This window comes from Calypte anna, chromosome 4A, assembly GCF_003957555.1.
Source record: "Calypte anna isolate BGI_N300 chromosome 4A, bCalAnn1_v1.p, whole genome shotgun sequence".
NCBI classification, from domain to species: domain Eukaryota; kingdom Metazoa; phylum Chordata; class Aves; order Apodiformes; family Trochilidae; genus Calypte; species Calypte anna.
The window spans coordinates 13,204,200-13,226,995 of record NC_044248.1 but is presented as its reverse complement, the minus strand read 5'-3'; the positions used below and the strand labels follow the sequence as shown (position 1 = coordinate 13,226,995).

The 22,796-nt window shown below is 39.8% G+C and overlaps 1 protein-coding gene across 11 annotated transcripts in view; it reads right to left on the bottom strand.

The window, feature by feature from the left end:
* Positions 1-3,701: 3,701 nt before the first annotated feature.
* C4AH4orf19 (chromosome 4A C4orf19 homolog) overlaps positions 3,702-22,796 on the bottom strand; it is a 42,096-nt gene continuing 23,001 nt past the window's right edge. For 8 of the 11 annotated variants that reach the window (XM_030450143.1, XM_030450136.1, XM_030450142.1 and 5 more), the window contains 3 exons: positions 6,554-6,633; positions 6,372-6,419; positions 3,702-5,308 (listed from right to left, as the gene is read on the bottom strand). In XM_030450143.1, the coding sequence (XP_030306003.1) occupies positions 4,357-5,308; positions 6,372-6,419; positions 6,554-6,633 (1,080 nt within the window). In that variant the 3' untranslated portion in view covers positions 3,702-4,356. Of the gene's footprint in view, positions 5,309-6,336; positions 6,420-6,553; positions 6,634-20,940; positions 20,992-22,796 lie in introns of all 11 variants that reach the window. The other 3 variants (XM_030450144.1, XR_003987542.1, XM_008491776.2) reach the window with 3 other exon arrangements.

Here is a 22,796-nt window from a genome sequence, read left to right as displayed (position 1 = left end):
TTTATCTTTTGGAAAATAAAATAATAATTAGGAAGCTGAAACTACAATTAGTAGTTTCACCTTACCATTGTAAGGTCAAGATTTAGTTGTAAAATATTTAAGTCAGCTTTTCTTGTTTAGTGATTTAAATTATGATAAAAGTTGATACTTTCATATTTAAGCAATCAGATCTGAAGTATCTTTTAGAAAATAATAGACTTTCTATTTCTGGATTTTAATTTTTAATGGGAAGTCTCCATAGAAACACATGCCCAGCTGACTGCCTTAGTTTTTTAAAAAAAGGGGGGGGGGAGGAAATCCTCATGGAACTTATCTATTTCCAGGCTGCTGCTTTCTTGCTAGGGTTTTGTTTGCTGACCTGAAGAATTATGCATTATTGAATTTTGGGTTCTTTTCTTGCTCTGTTAACAAACTTCTCCCCTAATAATTTCTCTAGAAAATAATTGTTTGCCTTGATTTGGGAGGACTGGGCAGTCTTCTGTGCTTTTTGACATATCTAGAATCTCTGCAATGATCTGAAATTTTTTTCAGAATCCAGTGGTGACCCACTGCTAAATGAGAAGGTGCTTATACACAGAAAGATTACATTTCCCCTTGAAGCTGTATTATTAGTTTTTGAGAATAGGGAATAAAACATGAGCTTCCAAGGTGCAAAATCTTTGACAGAAATACCAGCTCTTGTAATACTTTCCTATCCTATTGCCTGTTCTTCATTGCTACTTCACTCTCACCTATATCGAGTTACATCAAATATAGAAACATTAAAAATAGATATGGCCAACTGACTCCCTCATTAATTCCTTTTGTATCAAAGGAAACATGAAACATTTAAGCTCTATGTCATTAGTGAGCCTTCTGAATATAGGAAACATAATTGATTGGTATGTGAAGTTAATGGAGTTGGGAGGTAAAGGGGAAGAAGTGTCTTGAAAGCTGTGTAGTTTTTGAAAGAAGTCTTGAAATACACAGTTTACTTTTCATTTCAGTAACTTTTTTTTCCTTGATTTGCTCATGTTTTCTCAAGATATTACTTTCACAATTACCTGAGCAAAATGGAATTTCCAGCTGGCAGTGTTTCTCCTTGTGTCAGTATCTGAGGGAACTGAGTAAGATTTGATTTTTGTGTAATTTTTTAAAAGCTGATTTTTATGGCAGAAATTATGTTATTTAAAAATTATGCCAGAAATAATTGATTCTTTCACCTTTATTGTGAATTGTTCTGAAGTCTGACAAATCGCTGAGAATTCCTAACACTCAGCTGTTACATCGTAGAACTTAAGGAAAATAAGTGCTTACATAGGTATAAACCCCACATATATAAGTGATTTAGAAAAACTCCAAACAACATAACCTCAAACCAAAAAACTGCACTTTTAGACAGCAGATAGGAGAAGTCTGAATGTTGGGGTTACCTCATTGGTCTGATTAATGGAAGCTTTCCACATGGAAAAAAGATTTGATATACATGTGCCTGCCTTGTGGTTTTTAAGGTTAAGAGAAGCATTGACCAGTAAGTCCTGATGCAGTGAATAAACTTGATTTTTACTGCTTTTGTTTTCCTCACATTTAAGACAATGAAAACTTGAGTTGCAGGCGATGTGACGTGGCACAGCTGATCTCTTGCACAGGATTTAAGTCCAGCAGTTCACAGGTGTGGGCAGTTTCCCCCAGAAGAGGTGCCTGGTTTGGAGTGTCTGGGATACTGGCTGGGTTTGTCCATTCTGTGGGCACATGGCGAGTTCTTACAGCCTGGATTAGTGCTTGGAGAGCAAGGAAACAAATCAGGATGGTTTGCACTCGAAGTTCAGGTTGGAGATAAAATCTCACGGAGTGGGTATGTAGAATCGCACTCTTCATTGGGATACCTGTTAGGTTTCTTTAAGGTTTATTAAATACTTTTTCATGGTTGATGTCATGGTGCACCAGGGGCTGCAGTGGAGGCTCCATGGGGGGTGTCAGGGCTGGGCCTTGCAGCTGAGGCTTTCCCACTGCCCCAGCCAGGCAGCGGCTCAGGCGGGGGGCTGAGGGTCAGACCTGGGGTGTTGCAGGTCAGGCTGGGGGTGTTGCAGGTCAGGCTGGAGGTGCTGTAGGTCAGGCTGGGGTCTGTGGGTCAGGCAGGGGGTCTGTGGGTCAGGCAGGGGGTCTGTGGGTCAGACCTGAGGGGCTGCAGGTCAGACCTAGGGCTTTGGGTCAGGCCAGGGGATGCGGGTCAGGCTGGGGGTGCTGCAGGTCAGGCAGGGGTCTGTGGGTCAGACTTGAGGGGCTTTGGGTCAGGCCAGGGGATGCGGGTCAGACTGGGGGGCTGTGGGTCAGGCTGGGGGCTCTGCATTTGAGGCCCATGTCTGTCTCTGGGAGCAGGCCTAGGGGGCTCTGGGCTGCTGGCTGGCCTGGAGGCTGAGCTGAGAGGGGTCTGAGGCTGGGCAGGGATGAGGGAGCACAGGGTCTGGTGGTCCCAGGAGGCTTGGCCCCTGAGCAGGGACATTGAGGCCTGGTGATGCCCTCAGGGACATCGTGATACAAAACCAGGCATGGGGGCTGTGGTGTCGTGACCATAATGAGTGACATGTAATGTGCAAGCAGTCTCGCACTGTATTCAGTATTACAGTAATCGTTGATGCACAAATGTGTACATAAAACTTGTATGTGCTCATGGTTAGGAGGGCCTACCAAAGTAGGAAAGTTGCACAGAAATAAAAAGTCCTGGAATACTTCAAAAACATATAAAGCTTTTTTATTGCGTAGATGCAGCGTGGTGACTTTCATCTACCTGAGTTTAGTTCTCTTGAAGCTAAGACTTTATGTTTTTTAGTTGTTCTTAGGGATACTGTTCATGTTTTGAGAAACTGAAATTTTGATTTGTTCTTCCAGTTATTTTGATGTAAAGAAAGAATCTGCATTTAAACAGAAATAGTTTGAATTATCTAGAAATAACTTCAAACCCACCTCCTAGTATTCTGATCCTTTTTTGTTAATGGTTTCACTGGCATTCAGCATATACTATTGACAAATACATAGTTGGTGCATTTCATTTATTTAATAAAGGATATATCTTATAGTACTTATTTTATGTAACTGTTACATAATCAGAAAACACGTAAAGCACAATAGTCATCAGATTTTTCATATGATTAAGAAAATTTATTAAGACTTTATAGCAGAGTTGGAAACTACAAAATTTCAGTATAAAATGTCAAGTACTTCCTATTTCATCCATTAAAATCCCACTTTTGATGAAATGGCAGCACCAAGTTGGTGTTTATCTCCTTTGCTTCACACAAGAAAGGTTAACATACTAGTCTGAAGATCAAGAGGAAGGGTAAACACTCCAGGAATGCAGCTCTGATATTTTCAGTTGTTTTGCTTAAATCAACTTGGAAGGCCAATTCCTTTCCTGCTTTAAGTTTAAATGCTGCAGCAGAGCCAGAGGTGAGTCCACACTGGCTCTTGCTCTTTGTACATAAACAAAACGCATCTTACCAGGGAAGTGAGACAACCTCTTAACAAACTGTATTTTTAAGGCAAGTGATGCATCTCTGGGAAGTTTACTAGAGTTGAGAAGTCTCAGGCTGTAATTTCACAGCAGTTTTAATCTATCCGAACTGGTAGGACTGAGTTTTCATCCCTTTCCAGCACCTCTGATAGTGTATGTGCCATTGCCATGTGAGCTTCTTCAGCTCATTAACCAACAGAAAGCCACCCACTGGCTTTGGGTGGGCTTCTGCTGTGCTAATGAGCTGAGGCAGGTCACTTGGGGTATCAAGGAAAGTCCATGGAAGAGATGAGGTTATCATCACAATGCTAGCTGCACTTGCACAGACTGGGCTTTAATCTGGAAGGGAACTGTAACCACAGTGAAATGCAAGCCAAGCTGCCTTCCCCATTTCATTCTTTAGTAGATTATAGAAATTTTGGTCAGTTTTATACTTTTTGTGCCAACATGATACAAATCTGCCCTTTATAACACTGTGGCTTCTATAGTTCTGTTTTAAATAATGGAACTTTTCTGTATGTGGAATATGAAGTGTGGACAGACTCTCTCAAGGGTCGAAACCTAAAGGAAATGTTTGCATAAGTCCATAGGAGGTGGGTATGCTGCAGAATATCCTCTGTGGAAGAACTGATGCTTTGGCCTCCTGGTTGGACCCTTAGAGAAGATTTTTAGTATTACCATTAGCTGAGGAAGCACTTCTGTACCTCAGGCAGTAGAAATTAACAGCTGTATGGACCGTGGACAGCTGGAAGGACAGAGGTTTAGTCCCAGCTGTTCATAACAGCTGTCCACATGTGCTGCACATGTGTTCCTATAGATCCAGAAATAAAATCTGGATCTTACCCAGTGTATTAGAAAGAAACCATCTAGTACTCATTGTCATCTTCCATGTCTTCCCCTGCAGTTGCAGCTTCCAGTGCAGCCAGAGCTGCTGCCACTTCTGCGTCTTCCTCCTCCATTTCTCCACTGGTGCCTTTTTGACTGGGGTGTGTGGGTGTCTGTGCTACTTTGGTAACAGCCATAGTAGTGATGCCACTGGGAATGCCCTCACTCAGACTTGTGGAATCAGTTTTAGAAGGCTCAATACTGCTTTTCTTTATAGGAGAAGGTGGAGTTACGCAAAAGTTTTGGTCCTGTATTGCTGAAGGTCCAGTGTTTTGGTCTGAATGTGCACAATGGACTGAAAAACTATATCTTTCAACATAGTTCCTGGTTTGATTGCCATTTTGGGGATAATCAATGTCTGGCAGTTGAATTACATTGTTTTGTGTCTCCAGTACTGCACTTCCTTTGAGAAAGATGTTGTCTTTTGCAGAACAGGAGTTCCCATCTTGAATACTGTTTGGCTCCTTGCAGGCTGCCTTCCTCTGCCTGACTGCTGCTAGGTCAAGTTCCTGGCCAAACCCATTTGATTTGGTGTGAAAGTCTCTACTACTGGCTGAAGAAGTCTCTGACTGGCTGGCTGGTCCCTCTTCACTGGCTTTATTCCCTGGGTTTATGCTGGGGTTGAGCATGGGGTGTGCTCCAGTGCAGGAGTTGCCACCATTGACTGCAACATCAAGTTTTGCCACACACTTTATGAGCTTAGCCTCTTGAAAATCATTGCCATCGTGGTCCCAGAGAGTTTCTTTTATGCTATTTACCTGATTTTTATTTTCTGTACCGTTTAGCTCATCTTCCTGGTGTTCATTTTTTTGTTCTTGATTTTCATTATTCTCTTTGAATTTGAATTTATTGCTGCCTTGCTCATTGTGTTTGTAGCTGTTTACTTCATTAATGCATCCAGGTGATGGTGGTGCTTCTGGATCAAAAATATAGCTGGAGTAAGGAAGAAGTGTAGAAGAAATGTTAATGATGATGTTAATTCTTTTTATAATTATATTGATTAATCAAAAATTTATTCTAGAGATCTGGAAGAACTGGTGTCAGTAAGCTTTAACTGGGATACTGAGAATGAGCTAAACTGAGTGGAAATTCTGAGCTGTCCTGTAGGCTGCTGTCTCCTAGGACTGACCATAACTAATCCCTGTAGTGAGAGTCACCAGGAGCATAAAAAGGATGTCAGACAGCCATGTGCTGGTTGTTGCATATTTCCAGCTTTATTTTTTATTTTCTCTGGGTCATAGTTCAGCCAATGAGGAGTCACCACATGGGTTGTTAATTAATGTAATGTGTACTCATGTAGCTGCCAAAATATCTCCCTTTTTTTCCCCCTGGTGTTCTTTCAAGTCTTGTCTTCTCTTTTTTGTTTGTTGTGTTTTTTTCCCCTCCTTTTTCCTTTCTTAATTCATTTTCCTTCTCACTTGTAACTTTTCCTTGACTTATTTCTTCCAGAGCCTCTTTCTTTGTTTCTGTCCTCCCCTCTTTCTCTCACAGCACCAGTTCTCTTGGCCACTTTCTTACCTGTACTAGAGATGTGGCCAAGTGAAAGAGTAATTGTCAAGTGGGGCTGGAGTGTTGTCTTCCTGAAAGTAGCTAGTCTTCCTCTTCAGGGAGACTTTTAATGTGGGAATTGTTCCAACAACTTACTACATTTAAATGGTATGATGGAAGTGAGGGTCTGTAGTTAGTTTTCATTTCTTGGGAGAGAGGGAGCATCTGACAAAGTCTGTGCTACTTGATCTGCATAAGGGAGGGGAGCTCATGCTACCTTAAAAGAGAAAAATCTTTGCTGAAGATGTGTTTTTATGACACACAATTTTTCTGAGAGATAAAAATTGTAACAATTTACTTCAATTATGGTAAGTCAAAGGGAAATTCATAGGAAATCAGTTGTAATGTTGTAAATGGGCTTAATTTAAGCAACAGGTGTAGGGGAACACAGGCTGATGTTTTAATGCATTTACTTTATTCAATCTGGGCAACTGTTGTTCTGTTGTACCTTTGTATCATTTTGCAGCACCTGCACCCCATCTGGATTTTCTTTAATCTGAAAAGAGAGACAGGGAAGGCAAGGGAGAGGGAAAGTCAGTGAAGCATTGTGAAATTAATGAATGTGCAATTGCATTAAAAATGATGCTCATATTTAGAAGGGTTTTATTAGCTAAAAAGGAAAATGCTTACACAAGACTGGATGCCGTACAGTTGAAGATCTTTCTAGGATGCCATCTTGCACTGAGAGTGGCCTTCAGTTGGGGAGAAATCTGGGTAGAGAAATTAGGTTCTTAGAAATATAGTGTACTTCCCAGAGTATTTTCTTAAGCACTTTTAGAATTTGGAGACTCTTAATTCAGACAGCAGTATTTTGGCATGGGGTTTTGTTTGTTTTTTATTTTATTTGGCATCTTCTCTTTCAGGAGTTTGTCCAGTTGTTTTCTGAACTCCAGTAAACTGATGGCATCTACAGCATCCTTCACTTGGGAGTTTCATAGCCCAGACTTGCCTGTGTGGAGAAGCACCTCCTTTTGTTTGACTTAAACCTGATTCTTGCTAGTAGTATTTAATCCCTCTAGTTCCTGTATAAGTACAGACAAGGAGCATCATGTCCTCCTGTCACTATAGTGCAGGTCCTGCGCTGCCCCTTCAACTCTGATATGCAGCCTGAGAAATGGTAATCTTTTAAAATTTTACTCATACTGACATTGTTTCATGCCTATAGATTGTCCTTGTGGCAGTTCTCTGGGTCTCTTGCATTTCAACATCCTTCCGAGATGAGGTGTGGGAACAAGAAATGCAGAGTTCTCAAGGTGTGGTGAACCACAGATCTGTTCTTTTCCAGTTACTCCTGTCCCTCCTAAGTTGGCTCTGTGACACTTACTGAGTACTGAAGTGACATTGGTGTGGAACTCTTAGACATATTGCTGGGACTGGCACTCTATAGTAAGCAGCATGTTGCACCTGCATTTTACTACAGCAAGTAAATTCTTTGGAGTATGAGTAGAGCTAGCAGGGTGTATTTTGCTATGTCTCTCTATACTGCAAGCTCTCTGTGCACGTGTCATTGCTTGTCCCAGTGAGATGTTAGGAATCATCTACTGCATGGTTCATATGCCCAAGTCTTATCATGGGAAGTGATGGAAGCTAATTTGGACCCTTGGGAACATTCGTGTTCTGAAGCTGAAGTGAAAACAGAGCTGATCATCCAAAAAATCCTAGAGAAAATGTTATTACTTATGGATTTGGGCTATCTTATTTCAGGCCAACCAAGTTAGGACAGGTTGTTAATATGATTTGTCTATTGGTATTCAGAGCTGGTCTTTTTCTTTTCATGTTCTACAACCTCATGTGCTTTTTGCCATTGCCCAAGAAGAGCAGCTCACTTCCCATAAAACAGGAACTGACGATGCAAGGTCAGGGTATTTTCTAGAGTGGCTTACTCACAAAACACCAAAGGAAAGTAGTACTGATTTATTCTTGCCAGGCATGGCCTGACCTGCATGCCAGTGACTGTGTTAGCAGAAATTGCAATCAAACCTCTGTTGTGTGGGCTTAGTGTCTCACTTTTTCCCCCCCCCATAAAATCTAACTTCCTCTAGCATTGAACAAAATGCTTAATGTCAAGCCTCTCATTCCTAGAACCTCTACGGGCCTGCAATCATTTAGCAGCTGGTTTTAGCTAGGGAATACCTTTCCTGCATGTGAACTCTTTTAGAGCAGAAACTTCTGTCAGGAGTAGCCAGCTTGTAGCTCAGTGCTTTTTGGGATGGCTTGTAAGACAGTTTCATTGCTTCCTCTCTCTTGGTGCTGCTTCTGCTTGTTCCTTGTATGCTCTTGCCCTTCCATATCTCTGCTGATTTCATGCTGTGTCCTCATCCCCCATTCCTCAGCTGTGTCATAGGAAGAATTCTGATACATGGGCTTTCATCTGGAGAGGATGCACTAATTGGTGAGGTGCTCATGTGTACTGACCCTCCTTATGTGGAGCTGCTCTGTGGTACAAAGCTGTTTAGACAGGTTTGAGTAGCTGTGCAGCTTATTTGAGCTGGCTGCTGTGACCATATTTTTCTCAGCAAAGGAGGAATCCTTAACAAGATTTGGTTTGATCATGCTGAAAGCTGAATTAGCTATAGCCCATCCTTAGGTTTGAACTAATTTGAAGCTAATTCACTTGAGCTAGGCCCTGTGTGGACACTTGTTTTGGTTTGACTAGCATCTTAAGTTTTAGCTTAGACCTACTTCTAAACTGAAAAAACAAAAACTTCTTTAAGCTGACCAGCTGCTGGTAGATTCAACCTTCAGGTCTCAGTGGCTGGCAGGTTATATGTGTCAGATAAGTCACAGTATGAGCTCTGTTCATGGGAAAAGCAATGTAACTGGGCTCATGTTATGCCTTTTTCTATACAGGCTTTTATCATCCCTCCTGCTTGCCATGGGCTAAGAGAATGCAAACATTATTTCAACTCTGCTGAATCATGATGACTTCAGCTGCTGTCAGTTGCCATGTGAGCCCACTGAAATGCTCACACAGCCTTTGGTTTCCCTTTAAAGTTTATAGGGTGGGGGAAATCAGCCTTGGTTTGTGTGCAAGCCAGACAACAGATACTCCTTCTAGATGGGTGGGGCCACTTCAGGCCAGGATGTTTATATAAAATTTTATCTGACAAATTTCCAACTCTGTGCTTTTATTTATAACTTTTTGTGATTTTTAAAGCACAAAATCTTGCTCATAGGTTTTAACCATTGGGAAGTACTGATTGCTGTCCTTTTTTCTATTATAAAGACCCTTGTGTTAATCAAAGAAGGCAAGTGTTAGTGGAAATTACTGTTTCTGTTTTCATAGGAAACACTTTCCTAGTTGTTTACTTTTTAAATTACAGTTACTGTTTGAATTACCTCTGCAGGCTACTATAGTAAGCTTTTCCACTGATTAGTTAGAACTGAATCTGTCCTGTGGCATGAATAAACTATTACATATGGAAAATTCACTGTGGTGTTTTATCTTATAAATTATTTCACAACCCTGAAATAGGAATATGGTTTTACAGTGTCACTGAACATTAGTTTGGGGTTTTTTGTTTGTTTTTTTTTTCATGCTATTTTCTTCCATATTTATAATCTTTCAAATCAAGTTGGAAAATAATTCTGGGGAACAAATTGCTTTTATAGCATTAAAAGGCATGCTTTGATCCTCCTTATCTTTTGTCAGACACCCATGACTTGTGTATCGTGTGGTGTTCACAGTTCCATTAATGGATAAGCAGTATTAATAGACTGTCTGGAGAAGTTTGAATCAAGCACATCCTACAGGCTGGCAACAAAAGAGGATGAGAGAGACCAAGCAATGCATAAAATGTTATCTGATACTGACTCTGGAAACATTGCATCCTTTTATGTTCAAACTTTTTTGCCTTCTATAGGGCATTTATTCTGGTAGATGTTCTGTACCAGCAAAGTGATGTGATAACCTCAGATGAACATGAGGTGGGGTGCAATGCTCTCTTGTAAAACACTCTGGGGCTAGATACTCTCCCAGAAAAAGACTGTCTGTCTAAAGTGGCAGCAAAGTGCTTGGCCTTAACATTTAGATCCTCAGTATTCAGATCAAACTGCCATTAATCTGAGACTTTCTCAGTCATAAGATTCCTGAAGGCCTGTAAATTTCTGTCACCAATTATTATGCAGTCAGTCATGAACACTAACATATCATCTGGTATTAAAGCTCTACTAAAATGTTAAATAGAGATTTTTTTTTTTTTTGACATGCACTGGATCACTTGGAGTATTTAGAGGAAGAAAATCTAGCTGTTCAGGTGAGAGGAATGAAGAAAGCCTAAAATTAAATGCTTTTACTCTGATAAATTTTGAACTTCTACTTTCCAGCTTTAAGCAGATGCTGAAATTTCTGAAGTGTGTCTTTGAGTTTGACTTTGTTCCATGTTCTACAAGCTGATCAGATTCTTGCAGCATGAAAGAGTATAATGGCATTATCGTTTGCATACTCAGTGTCACTGCTTCAGATGAAGTTAATTTAAGTTAAAGTTTTGTTTCCCCCAAGCCACCCCGGGAGACTTTTAGTTGACCACGCACAAGATAGTCTAGCTATGATGTTCTTGCAATATAATTAAATGAATATTCACAGAGAGACCAGGAAGTTCTGGTGTTATTAAAGAGTGAATTTCTTCCTTTAAAGTAAAATGATGCAGAAGAGCAACCGTTTAAAAATTAGTTGGAAAAAATCCTACCATGGTTATTAGGTAGGTAGTAATTAGACTTAATTTGAAGAGATCAATGCACCAATCCCATCAACAAAGCAAACACTGAAAAAGGAGAGGCTTTTAAATATTTTTGATGGCACTCGATAAGAATGAAATGGGACTTTTCTTACAGTGTGAGACCTTGCTGAGAATAACAAGAATAGTATCTGACACTGAAAACATAGCCTTGCATTTCAAGCCACAGTGTGCTTCAAGAGAAGTCTGCTTTGCTTTATCAGATTTGAGAAACACAATGTATCTGATTTAAAATTACGTAATAATATAGCTTCTATTGTCTGTTTAAACCATAGCTGTGTTATGAATAAACAAAAGGCAAAGGAAAGAAAATGTCATAGATAGGGAAGGAGAAATATTTTGGAGAAGTAAAAATGGTTTGACAGCCTTTCTTGATATTCTTGCAAGTTTACATAGGGACAAAAAAAGGTCAACCTTGTTTTTGTTCATGATGTTTTTCTTCTTCTGTCTTGATTTTTTTGTGTGTGTTTTAATTTAAATTTTAAAACCTGAGGGAGAAAACTGAGAGGAATGTATATTAAAATAGCTTTTCTAGTAGGTCACAATAAGGTCTGGCTTGATGACTTTTGATTTAGGTCATTCTTTTTAAGCCACTTGTTTTGATTTTTTTGTTTTGTTTCAGTTTTTTCTCCCCAGCATCCAGGTGCTCTATGAGCTTTTGCTGTTTCTTTGGCTTTTCTCTGTCCTCCATCTATTCCCACTCTAGATTAACAAAGTAAGGAGGTTGTTTTTTTTCCCCCTGCATATGTGTTATTTGGGCTGCTGAGCCTGAATGAGGCATCTCCCAGGGGTCTGGAGCACATCTTGCTCACTGTTTCTAGTAGAGGCACCTTTCAGACTTTAACCTGCCAGTGTCTTCTCCAACAGTCTGCTGTGTTTTGCTGCTCAGTGAAACCTGTCCATCCTCAAGGCACTGGCCTGAACTGCCCACCTCTTGCCATGGACAGAAATCATCACTCATCAAAATTACACCTGGCTGCCTCACTACAAATGCAGTTTTACTTTGTGGTTGGGTTTTTGGTGGGTTTCCTTGTTCTTTTGGGTTTTTTTGTTTTGCTTACCAAAGGCTAACCAGCTAGAAAATATTCACAGAATCAAATGTGGGAAGAGAAAGTGCTTACAGAGAAATATGTACAGAGAGAAGATAAAGAATTTGGGGCAGGAATAGCCTTAGAGAACTCTAGCACTTGGCAAGCTTCTCCTCGTGGGAGGTGCAGTTTGCTTTCTGTGCTAAATAGGCAGTCACACCTCTTGGAGGATCTCAGATGGGGTGTTTAGCATGTGCCAAGGTCTGAGAAAAGGGTAAGGTGTGTCTGGGTTGGAGTAGAGAAGGGCAATATGTTCCTGAGGGGTGGAGGCAGAGGAAAAATTGATCTGGGTGACAGATAGTATAAAAGAGGCACAGAAAAATTATGGGACAGATGGCAGAGCTGAGAACTAAATATAGAAATTTAGAAAGCTAGTAAATATACAGTAGAAAAAAAACCAGTCTTTGGTAGTGAGGGAGAGAGGATAACAGGGAAAGGGTTGTAAAGGAAGAAAGATCAGGGGCATAACTTAGCTGGTCATGCACTGTGCAGGCTAATCACTACTTTTGGATAAATATCATCTGTAAGAACTGTCTCACTGCTTAAAATACAGAGAACATTTAAAATATTGTGCTTTCTTTCTTGACCTTAATCACTATTCTGAGGCCAGAGGGTCTCCAGAGTGAGGGAGAGAAAGAGACAGAGGTGAAAAATGCCAACATTCTGGGCCCAGAATGCTCTGAGCAACCTGATCAAGTTCAAGATATCCCCGTTCCTTCCAGGGGATGTTGGACTAGCTGACCTTTAAAGGTCCCTCCAAACTGAACTATTCCATGATTCTATAATGCTCTGAGGAGACTAAACACCACTGATAAAACCTTTGGAGCTTACAGTCTTCTGAAAACAAATTACTTTTCTACAAAATTCCAGATCAGCTCTACTCCTGTCCCTGAAAGTTACAGAGCAACTTGGCTGGAACAGTCCCATTTAGCAGATAGGGGAGAATCAAAATATTGTGAAAACAAAATTGGCATAGAATGCCTGATATTTTTCATTGCCTCTCTAGAGTCCTTAACAGCTCTTGTCTTGGTGTAGTTATTACAGAGGTAACTGTTCGATAACAAGTCTTTGCTTAACATGGAGACCAATACTTAAAACAGGACTGAAATCTATCTAATTTAATTTCTGCTGACTGAACTTAGAAGTATATTTTAAAGGTGCCTTAGGGAACAACAGCATTGGCATGGGTGATTGAAATTAAATAAAAAATAAATAACCGGAAGAAATATGTAATGTGCTCCCTCAGAGGAAGCAGATTTCACCTCATAGTCTCATGGTCTCTTTGTCTGTTTTTCTGTAGCTGAATTGACTTCAGTCTCTTTGTTCCTACTTTCTTAAAGCACAGCACTTAAGTGTCATTTCAGTGTCTCAGACATCCTGCAATCCAACCCTAGTGAGATACCAAGCTATGCCATCTCACTGATGGAGTATGACCTGTGGGTTGACTTGGAGTCAATCTGTATTGCTCTGCAAGAAAAGGGAATTGTGCGGGTGTTTTCCTGGTGCTTTCTCCTGTTTTGAGAGAGGCAAGTTTTGTATTTGGGAATAAGGACTATCAGTGTCTGCTAGAAAGAGCCTTATGCTATCCTGTCACACAAGGTTACTGTCAAGATTATAGTTGCCTGTCGTTCATTTAATTTACAAACAAATCTGGGGAGCTACACAAGTCTACCAGCCACTTGCATTCTCCACTGAGGCCTTATTTGCTGACTGAATGGTTTGCGTGCATCTCTAGTACACCTATCTGTGAAGATAATAGAAGCTGACACAGAGGGACCCATCAAGAGCTCATAAAAGTTCTTCAACCACAACCTCACCACAGTGTTGACTTACAGCAGAAAGCTTTAGCTTGACTCCCGTTGCCACTCTCTGCTTGTTCCTTTACAAATTGAATCCCCTATTTTTCACAGATAAATGTCATCATTTACATGAATGCAAAGAATCCTTATGCTGTCTTCAGTTGTTGAAAAGAATATGTATTTTCTGAAGATTACTCTTTTCTTTTTTAACCCTTGGCCAGGCTTAACTGAGCTCATGGATGGTATGTTATTCAAGGCAATGGGCTGGTTCTGTCTTGTTGTGACTGAAGTGTCAAACTTCTGGGTGCTATTACACACTGGCACTGTGTACAAACAATGGTTATTGGTTTCAATGGGATAAGAATATGATGTATTCTATGTGCTCTTCAAGGCATCAAGTTTGGGGTTGGCTTTGTGTGTAGGGACTTAAGGATATAACTTATACTTCTTCACAATGAACTCATCAAAATTACTTAAACTTCTCTTTTCAAGGGAGAAAAGTGGGTTTAATCAGGGCAAGTATAAAAAACTGGAGCTTCTCATGCCTCAGAAGCATGTGTTGTTATCTGGGAATTTATAAGACTCAGTTATGACTTCATCAATTTTGATGCTTTGTATTCTGACAGAGTAGTTAATTCTGTTTCCTCTTGAGGAAGTAGGTCTGATATCATGACGTTTTTGCTTCAAACCAACAAGCAAACCAACTGACATTCAAACCCCACCTGGATGTGCTCTGTGTGACCTACTCCAGGTGATCCTGCCCTGGCAGGGGGGTTGGACTTGATCTTTTGAGTTCCCTTCCAACCCCTGACATTCTGTGACACATAAACAGAATTGTTGCTAATTAGATAAATATCACACTTTTCAGGAGATTACAGAGTAAAATGTTTTAATATCAAACACTCAAATAACTAACACTATGCTTGCCCAATGAGCCATCAATACCGTATCAGCTAATCACTAAGCTGGCCCACTCACCAAATAGCCAGTGGGAGTAATGTTATCATGATTCTAACCTCTATCTACATGGCATCAGCTGAAAATGTATGTATCTCTTGAATTTTTATTCAGGAAATTTGAAAAAATAATAATTGACAAAAATTTGCACTTACTGTGCTCTTTGTCCCAGGGTCATAGCATTAGCAGTCAACAGTAATTACTATGTAAATTAAATAGGACAAGCTGCATATTATATCTTTGGATTATTCATAAGAGCACCCAAGGCAGAATGCACTTTCCAAGCTGAGAGGTGTCTGCTGTGCAGCAGCCCATTCTGTCCTCAGGTTGAGGGCCTGTGCTGCAGCATTGCTCAGCAGTGGGGAGACACATCCTGCTAGTGGGGTGCTCAGCTGCACTTTGGTGAGAAGTGACTCCAGCACTCAGGATGCTCAGAGTCATGGAAACATCTGCTTAAATTTATGTTCTCACTGATAAGAGCTGAGGTCAGATTTATCCTGATTCTCCTTCTCGCATCAGAAAAATTAGGTGCTAATTATCCTGGATATGTGTAATACCATGAAACCATACCAGTATAGGTGGCAATGGCAGTGCTTGCCAGATGTTAACTGTGTAAATACTTTTCCTGAAATGAGTGTCATATGAATTAATTTAAATGCAACATCAGAAACTGCTCCCTTTCTAAACAGGTGTTCTCTCCTCAGGCATCTAGGTATGTTTTTATCAGATCTTGATGGTATTCCAGCTCCTACCTTGCCCCTTCACCTTGCTTTTTAATGCAGCTGGTTTGCACCACATTCAGATGCAGTGGCAGGGAGGTCTCAAGGCATGGAAGCTCAAGTGGTACCAGTTCAGCAGGTGTGCTGGTGGAAGGGGAAGGTCATGAAAAGTAGATGCTATCAGTTTTGTTTTGAGTTGTAACTGTTCATTGCTCAAGATGATATTCCAAAATGTGTAATAATATGCATAGCTATGTTAAGCCCTTCTAGCTCCTCCTCAGAATATCTTTCTTTCCCAACCAGAAAGGTCAGCCTGATCTTCCACTTAGCCAAGTGTCTTCCTAAAAATATTAGCAGATGAAGTCCTATGTTTTATTCTTATCACAGATTATCATTTCCCCTTTACCAATGCTTTTTTATTTTAAAGTCATTACTATTTCATTTACTGAATAATCTTTCTGGTAGCTGTAGACTTTTTTTGCAAACAACTCTGAGAAAGTAAAGCCAGCTCCAAAGGAAGGGGAACATTTTTTGTGGGACCCTTATTACTGCAGTAGAGTGCCCTAGAGGGCATGTTGGCCATAACTTTGAGGTGATCTGAATGTTTCCTTTTTTCCTGTTACACTCTCTGCAATTGATTTTAAATATTTAAGAGGAAATGCATTCTCTCTGACTAGTTCCTCATTACTTAAAGCACTAGGTCACAGTGCATTTCCCTACCCCCATTATTTACCATACAAAATGTTTGTTTTATTTTTGATGATTAAAAGGAAGAGTGGGGCAAAGGGTAGAACTCTCACAATCATTAGCCAGTTTGCACAAAGGAAAAACAAATATAGCTTGTAGCATAAAAACACTCATTTCCTCTTTAGCCAAGCTTATTCCCTACATCTGGTCTTTTCAAACTTACATCACTGTCTGGTGCTTGTGTTACTGGAATTTCTATTTCCTGTCTTTTAAAATTGTTAATCCTATAAAATATAACAGCTTGTACTCTAGTAAGGCCTAAACCCCAAATTATGTTTAGGGGCATATTGTGCAGAAGCAAATGTAGACACGTGCTCCTTCCCAAAGGATGCATGGTCTGTATGTGTGGCAAGGCAAAAAATGGAGATGATCAGCAGATGGTTGTGTATCTATGAAAGAAGCAATCAGCAGAGAAAACGTATTTGATTCACTGATTGTGTTACACTAGGGCCAAGTGGGCATCTGTGTTTGGGAGCATGGCTGAAACTTCAAAATACCTGTAGCCAGTTTTTACGTAACAAAGAGGGACCGTATCTCATCTCTCTTGGGAGGTCAAAGTGGTTTTTTGCAACCTTGTGCAACTTTGCAGTTTGGGGAATGGTTTCTTGGATTTGAACCCTTGGCCTGAAAATCTTTGGTTGCATCCAATGTCTTTTTAAAACACTTAAGAGAAAACAGCCCTAGAATGAAGGTCTGAGCACTGACACAGGGGTACAATTCATGGGATTCTTTGCTTATGTTTTGCCTGGAACACCTCCCTTCTCAGGGCCAGGCATCAGCAGTCTTCTTCAAAGCATGCCATCAAGGTTGTGCCTTTGATAGCTGTGTGACATGGCTTTGAGGCTGAGGGTTAAACTGAACCAGGGCTCCTGATTTATCAGGGAATTCTCTTACCCTTTGAATACTATGTAAAATAATCACAGCTTCCTCTGTGGTTTTGAATGGGAGTTTCTGTGGCTTCTTTGTTTTAGGTTGAACGTTGTGCTATTAGACTCTGTGAGACGTGGCCTTCGTGCACCTGCCAGGCTTTGGAGCCTCACCAGCACCATGTGGTTTCAGGCCACAGGAAATCTGGCATAGTCAAACCCCTGGGCAAGGAGTTCATAAGCTCTCAGCAGACTTGGCTGGGTATCCAGCTGAAGTGCCATGTCCCTCCTGGCTTAGATGTCTGTTGATATTTGATTATAAATCCTTGCTCTGAACTTGGACTCCCTGTTCTATCATGTATCTGGCTGAATGGTCTTTCCTGATTCCTAATGCAAACAGTATGCTTATTTTACAGTTCCCTAATGAGCTTGGCAGGAGATATTTTGCAGGCACTTATCAGGATGGTAGGAGCTCTGGTATGTCCATCAAAACACCTTTAGCCAGATAGACACCTGGGAGGGAATGCAGTGGCTGTGGACTTCCACAGAGTGCTGTGGATTTCAGTTTTGAGTGCTTAAAATTCACCAAAGCATCACCAGCATGCTAAAAGTGCTGGGGTGAACACAATTAATAATTGCGTTGGAATAAAAAAGCCTTTAAAAAGCTCAGTTTTCCTGACTTTACTTAAAAGGCTCTATCCTGTCCAGATCAGATGCATCTGAGTGATTATCCAGTAGTGTCCTGGTCTTAGTGAAATAGAAACTTGAAAAGGATCTGAGGACACATTGTCCATTTGGGTAACTTTTTCTGCTGGGTAGCGTTACACCACAGAGAAGATGGGTCCCATTGGCATAGCAGTGGCATGGGTAGAAATTGAAGGCAGATGATCTGTGACTTTGCTCCCTGAAGACAGTGGAGACCTCATGTGCATCATGGATATGATGCACTCAATCTTTTCAAGAGAAGGCTGTGACTCATTTGAATCATTTGCCCAGTCTTGCAGGCCAGCTGAGGGAGCAGATTGTTATTTTTATGCCATAGTCTTTGCGATGAAGAAATGGCATGGCAGATTAATTAGGTTGTAAGGCTGTATTTCTGTATACATGTACCTCTCCATAGGTGTCATGCACATACTTTATAGTAAAAAAACCCCTCTTAATTTGGGAATAAGTCCACGGTAGTCTAAGCAGTTTTCCAGTTAGTAAAATTGTCTCATTAGTTGCTCCCCAGTTTTGGAAATGCACAGCTACTGAAATCCTGCCAATGAATCATATGTTCTTATGCCTCAGGGACTTCTCAAGGGACTAGTAGGAAGACATCTTATGGAGAACTTGTTTTACTCAGTTGCATGAAGCTGCTGAAAGAAAAGGTCATAGTGATTGGTGTATGGTGTAAAAGTCCAGGTTTCATTTTTCTGTTTGTTTTAGAATATGAGGTAGCTTATAAAGATGTTTTAAAAATAAAATCTGTAATTTGGAAATTCTCTTTCATGTTCACACCATTTTAGTGTAGCTGCTAAAAGCTGTTATTTGCTCCTAATAATGTCTGAAATATTTGAATACTCCAAAATGCTCCTCTGTTCCTTGTCATCTCATGTGGTCCATATGCTATATGTTCACAAGGGGCTCCTTCCTGGTTCTTGCTTTAACTTTTAACCTAATGCCTGTCCTAGGTATTTTCCCTTGTTATGTTAGCTGGAGGAGCAAAACTAAGTATGAACTGGTCTGTCCTGCTTCAGTGATATTCTGTCATTTCAAATCTCTTCAGTGGCCTGATCTGAGCATCCTGAAGATCATGAGCCTTCTACACTGGGTGCATCCATATTCTGTGGATCTACTTGAGAAACAACCATACATTGAAATCAGGAGAGACATTTTGATTTACTTAAAAAAAATTATCTTGATGAGTCCCTCATAAAGGAAAAACTGAAGGTCTTGTGATAGTTTTCTTATAGATGCTTCTAGTTCTGCCTACAGGGCTAGCTGAAGAAGTGAGATTTCAACCTTTGGATGAAAGATGAGGTAACAAAAAAGGACTGAACTTCCCAGGTCTCAACAGGTCTAGGTCTCAAAGAACAGAGAGAGGATGGAAGCATGCTACTTGATCCACTGATATATTAAAAACTGGTAAATTTTGAGAACTGAAAAAATTCAACAGTTGCTGAGAGGTCAAAGACGTAATTAAGGACAGAAATAATTGAAAGATGTTGCTGTCCCTGGTAAAAGATTAGATTGGAATTGTAGCTGAATATGAGGAAGTGCAGTTGGTGAGGCCAGAAAGATGTATTTGAAGAAGAGAGGATGTCAGGGTCTGCAGTTGCATCCAGCTCTCCACAGATTTACTTTTGGCTATGTCCCTTTTTGGCTGTGCATGGGATGATGAATTAGAGTGCCTAATGAGGCATAGCTGGGGCATGTCAATACCTATGTGTGACTTAGACATAAAATAGCACTAAGCCTGGGTACTCAGCTAAAAATCAGGTATCACTGGGCACTGATATGAAAATATCCAACTGTGAGCATGAAGGCCTAATGCCACAGGATTTAGTCTCTGAGAAAAATCTGGCAAGCTTGACTCTCTCCCAGCTATGCTATGTGGTTATGCCATGTGTCGTGTCACATAGCTGCCACTAGCTTGCAGCAGAGCAGTACACTGTACACTGCTCTGAAATCAAGCTCTTGGTTGAGCTGTTATATACTAGAAGCTGTTTCCTCTTGTATTTGCCCATGAGTTCCGTGAAGCACGACTTGTTAGCATTCTGCAGAAATCTGAGGGCTACAGATAGCAGAACCTTTAAAATAAGATGCTGAAATACTTCAAAGCTTTAGGTGGTCTGTAAAACACAATGTAAACAGAGGAAGATGGAAAAGGAGGGAAGATGAAGACCTCATATGGTTTAGATGTAAAATTCTTGCAAACTGAAATAAGAAAATTATAAAACTTGTGAAAAAACAATTAAGTGCACCAAGTGGAACACATTTACTCATGATTTTGGCATTCTAGATTATTGAAAACTTTTGCTTTTTTTTTTTTTTTTTTTCCCCTCTGAATTTTTTGAAGTGGGCATGAACTGCTGGAATTTAGGAGGCCTCTATCCTATGTATGCCATACATTTTTACTGAAAGGAGCAGTGTTCTGAAAGTAGGCTGGGATAGCTATGGAGCTTGTTTCAAATAGGTATTTGAGGGTTTTTGTTTATATGCCTTTAGGCAGGATTGAGGATAGGTAGGATATGTGATCTCAGCTGTGGTATTCAATTGTAGCTTTGTGTCCCAGAAAAACATCTTGCCCTGAATATTTCAAATGCTTCTGCTTTGCTTATATCATCTGAAATATTGCTAGTGGCAGGTATTGTGGTGGTGGTTTACTGCTCAGAACATCAGTCTCTCTTAATATACAAAGAAAATTGGATAAAGCTGTAAGCAGTTAGTATGAGTCAATGATTCCCCTCTCAAAAAAACAAAACAAGAAAAATAACAAAGCAAAACAAAAAACCAAACCCAAAACAAATAGATCAAGGGGCTTTCTTAAAATTGTCAGGATATTGCGTTTAACCATCTAGTAGAATAAAATGCATCTCTTTGTAAGGGAACTGTTAGAAGCCAGTGTGATATCCTTCTCCAGCCAAATTAATCCTTGTTTTCCAATTTGTTCTCTTTCCCAAATCCCCCTCTTTCTTTCTCCTCTTGCCTCAGTTGTTCTTCCTGTACCATTTGTCTGCATTTCCACATTTTCTCCTTCCGTTTTTCACCTGTGTTAACTGACTTAGAGTCACTTCATAGTGACTCCAAGTTGAGTGAACTTGATATTTTTATATCTCTTCTTTACCGTATCTTTTCCTAAACTTCAAAGGGGAAACTGTAAAGAATTTATTTGCTACATCAAAAGTATTAGAGATTGGAAAGAAACACAGTTCAGAACCTGCTCTGTCACCAGTGCAAATAACAGCAAATCATCATTATTTGAAAATGTGATGTGGAATACTGTGGAGAGGAGAAAATAATCCAGTGATGCTCTCTGTTGTAGAGTCCTGAAGTTGCAATAGTGAATGTCCTGAAGATGTTAAATGTACACAAGGATAATAATAAAAAAAAATAACCCTACCTTTTGGATGGTACTCCATCGACTCCTTTAAAATGTTTAAATATCTTAATCCTGCAATAGTAAAAAACAACACTTTACAAGTGGTTTCTTCAAGTGTCCACACAAGTAAGAAATATACTCTGAGGTTTCGGCTGTCTACTGTGAATGGTGTGGAAATATAGCAACCTCCTCTTCATATCATCGTGAGTTTTTAATTTAGAAAATGATCAAACAAATCTCTTCAGTAGTATGCTCATCCCCTTGAGCTGAACTGGAATGCTAACCTGCTTATAGTGAGCATGAGCTCGCCTGCAACAGTGGATTAGTAGGACTCATGTGAAGTGTTTATACTTTTAATAGCAAGAATGAAATTAGAAAATTTTCAAATATGCAGTATTATGGGATTTCTTTTTTCTTTGCTGGGAGCCAGGATATTTATAGTATCAGCTAAAACTTCACCTTTACTGTATGCTTGTCAGAATTTTCTCCTTTGGATTTTCACAAACTTTGAAACTTAAATGCTTCTAGCACTGCAGTAACATTTCATGTGTTGGTAAAGCTGTTGTTCTTTCAGATATGTATGTCCAGCACAAATAGAAAATTAAGCAAAAATGTTTTCTATTCAGAATTTACAGAAAGTGAGATAAATTTGAGAGATCATGATAGTACTAGAATTAAATTGATGCAGATGCTTTTTCTCCTTTAAAATATTAATGTTTTCTGTATTTCTTAAAGTGAGTGGAATGTGGGCATATGCCTTTGAGGATTTGCATGTGCATGCAAACCTGTAATTAATATTAAATACCAAGGTGAGCTCACTTATGGGAAACAAGCAATGTATTTTGCTGGGGACTTTAGAATCTGGGCCATGTGCTTTCTTCCATTATTGGCATCTTTCAGCATGAGTAGCAATAACTTGAAAAATCTCAGTGCAACTTACATTACAATCCACAAATCCAAATAGAGTTTTGGTCGTACCATTCTTGAAACTTGCAAGGCTTTTCTTTTAAGAGTGAGTTTTTCACTGGCCTAGAGATTCCTTTCAGCAGGAATTTTCTAGGTTCTAAGCCAAGGCAATTTATTCCTGAATTCAGCATCCATAGCTAATAGGGCTAGGGAGGGCCAGTGCAAGGCAATTTCATGGTCATTGCTGTTGCTGCTGTTTTTGCTGCACTGTCTTTGCATACATACTACTTGAAATTATATTTTTTCAGAATTTATGGGTAAATTCTGAAGAGTTCTCATAAAATGCTACTGCTAGCTTTCAGGTTTGAAAGTACCCTTGTCTCTATAGGTAGTTTCATGCTTGCAGCTGGCCTAAAAAGTCAAGCAGACAAATGCATAGATTATATTTAGAAGCTTTTCTATTAAAAGCCTGAAATATGACTGAAAAGTAAATGTAAGTTGAGGTGGCCCAGATACCTGATGTGACTTATGCTAAGGGAGAGCTTGGGAACCCTTGATTCATCTGTGTTGCTCTGGTGCCCTACAGAAAGTCACTTAACTTGATTTGTATGCTACCATTTCATATCCTCAGAGCTTAATGTGTGTGCAGCTTATAGCCCTATTCAGTCTTATAATACTACTGCAAAGGGTTGAGAATATTTTTGTGCATCAGCTAAATGTGGTATCAATACTTCAGGCAGTGTATATAAGAAAGCTTATGTAGAATGAGTCATTTTGTGTTCCTATTTTTATGCAACCTTTTACTGGGGATAACTTGTGTCTCTTTCTGCCTTATTTCTATTCTTATTCCATATAGCCATCATTATTAATTATCAAGGAGATTCTTCCATATAATTTTTGTTCCAAACTCTAATTAGTCTTGCAGTTTAATTCTGTCTTATGTCCTAAATATTTATACTAAATTGAAAAAT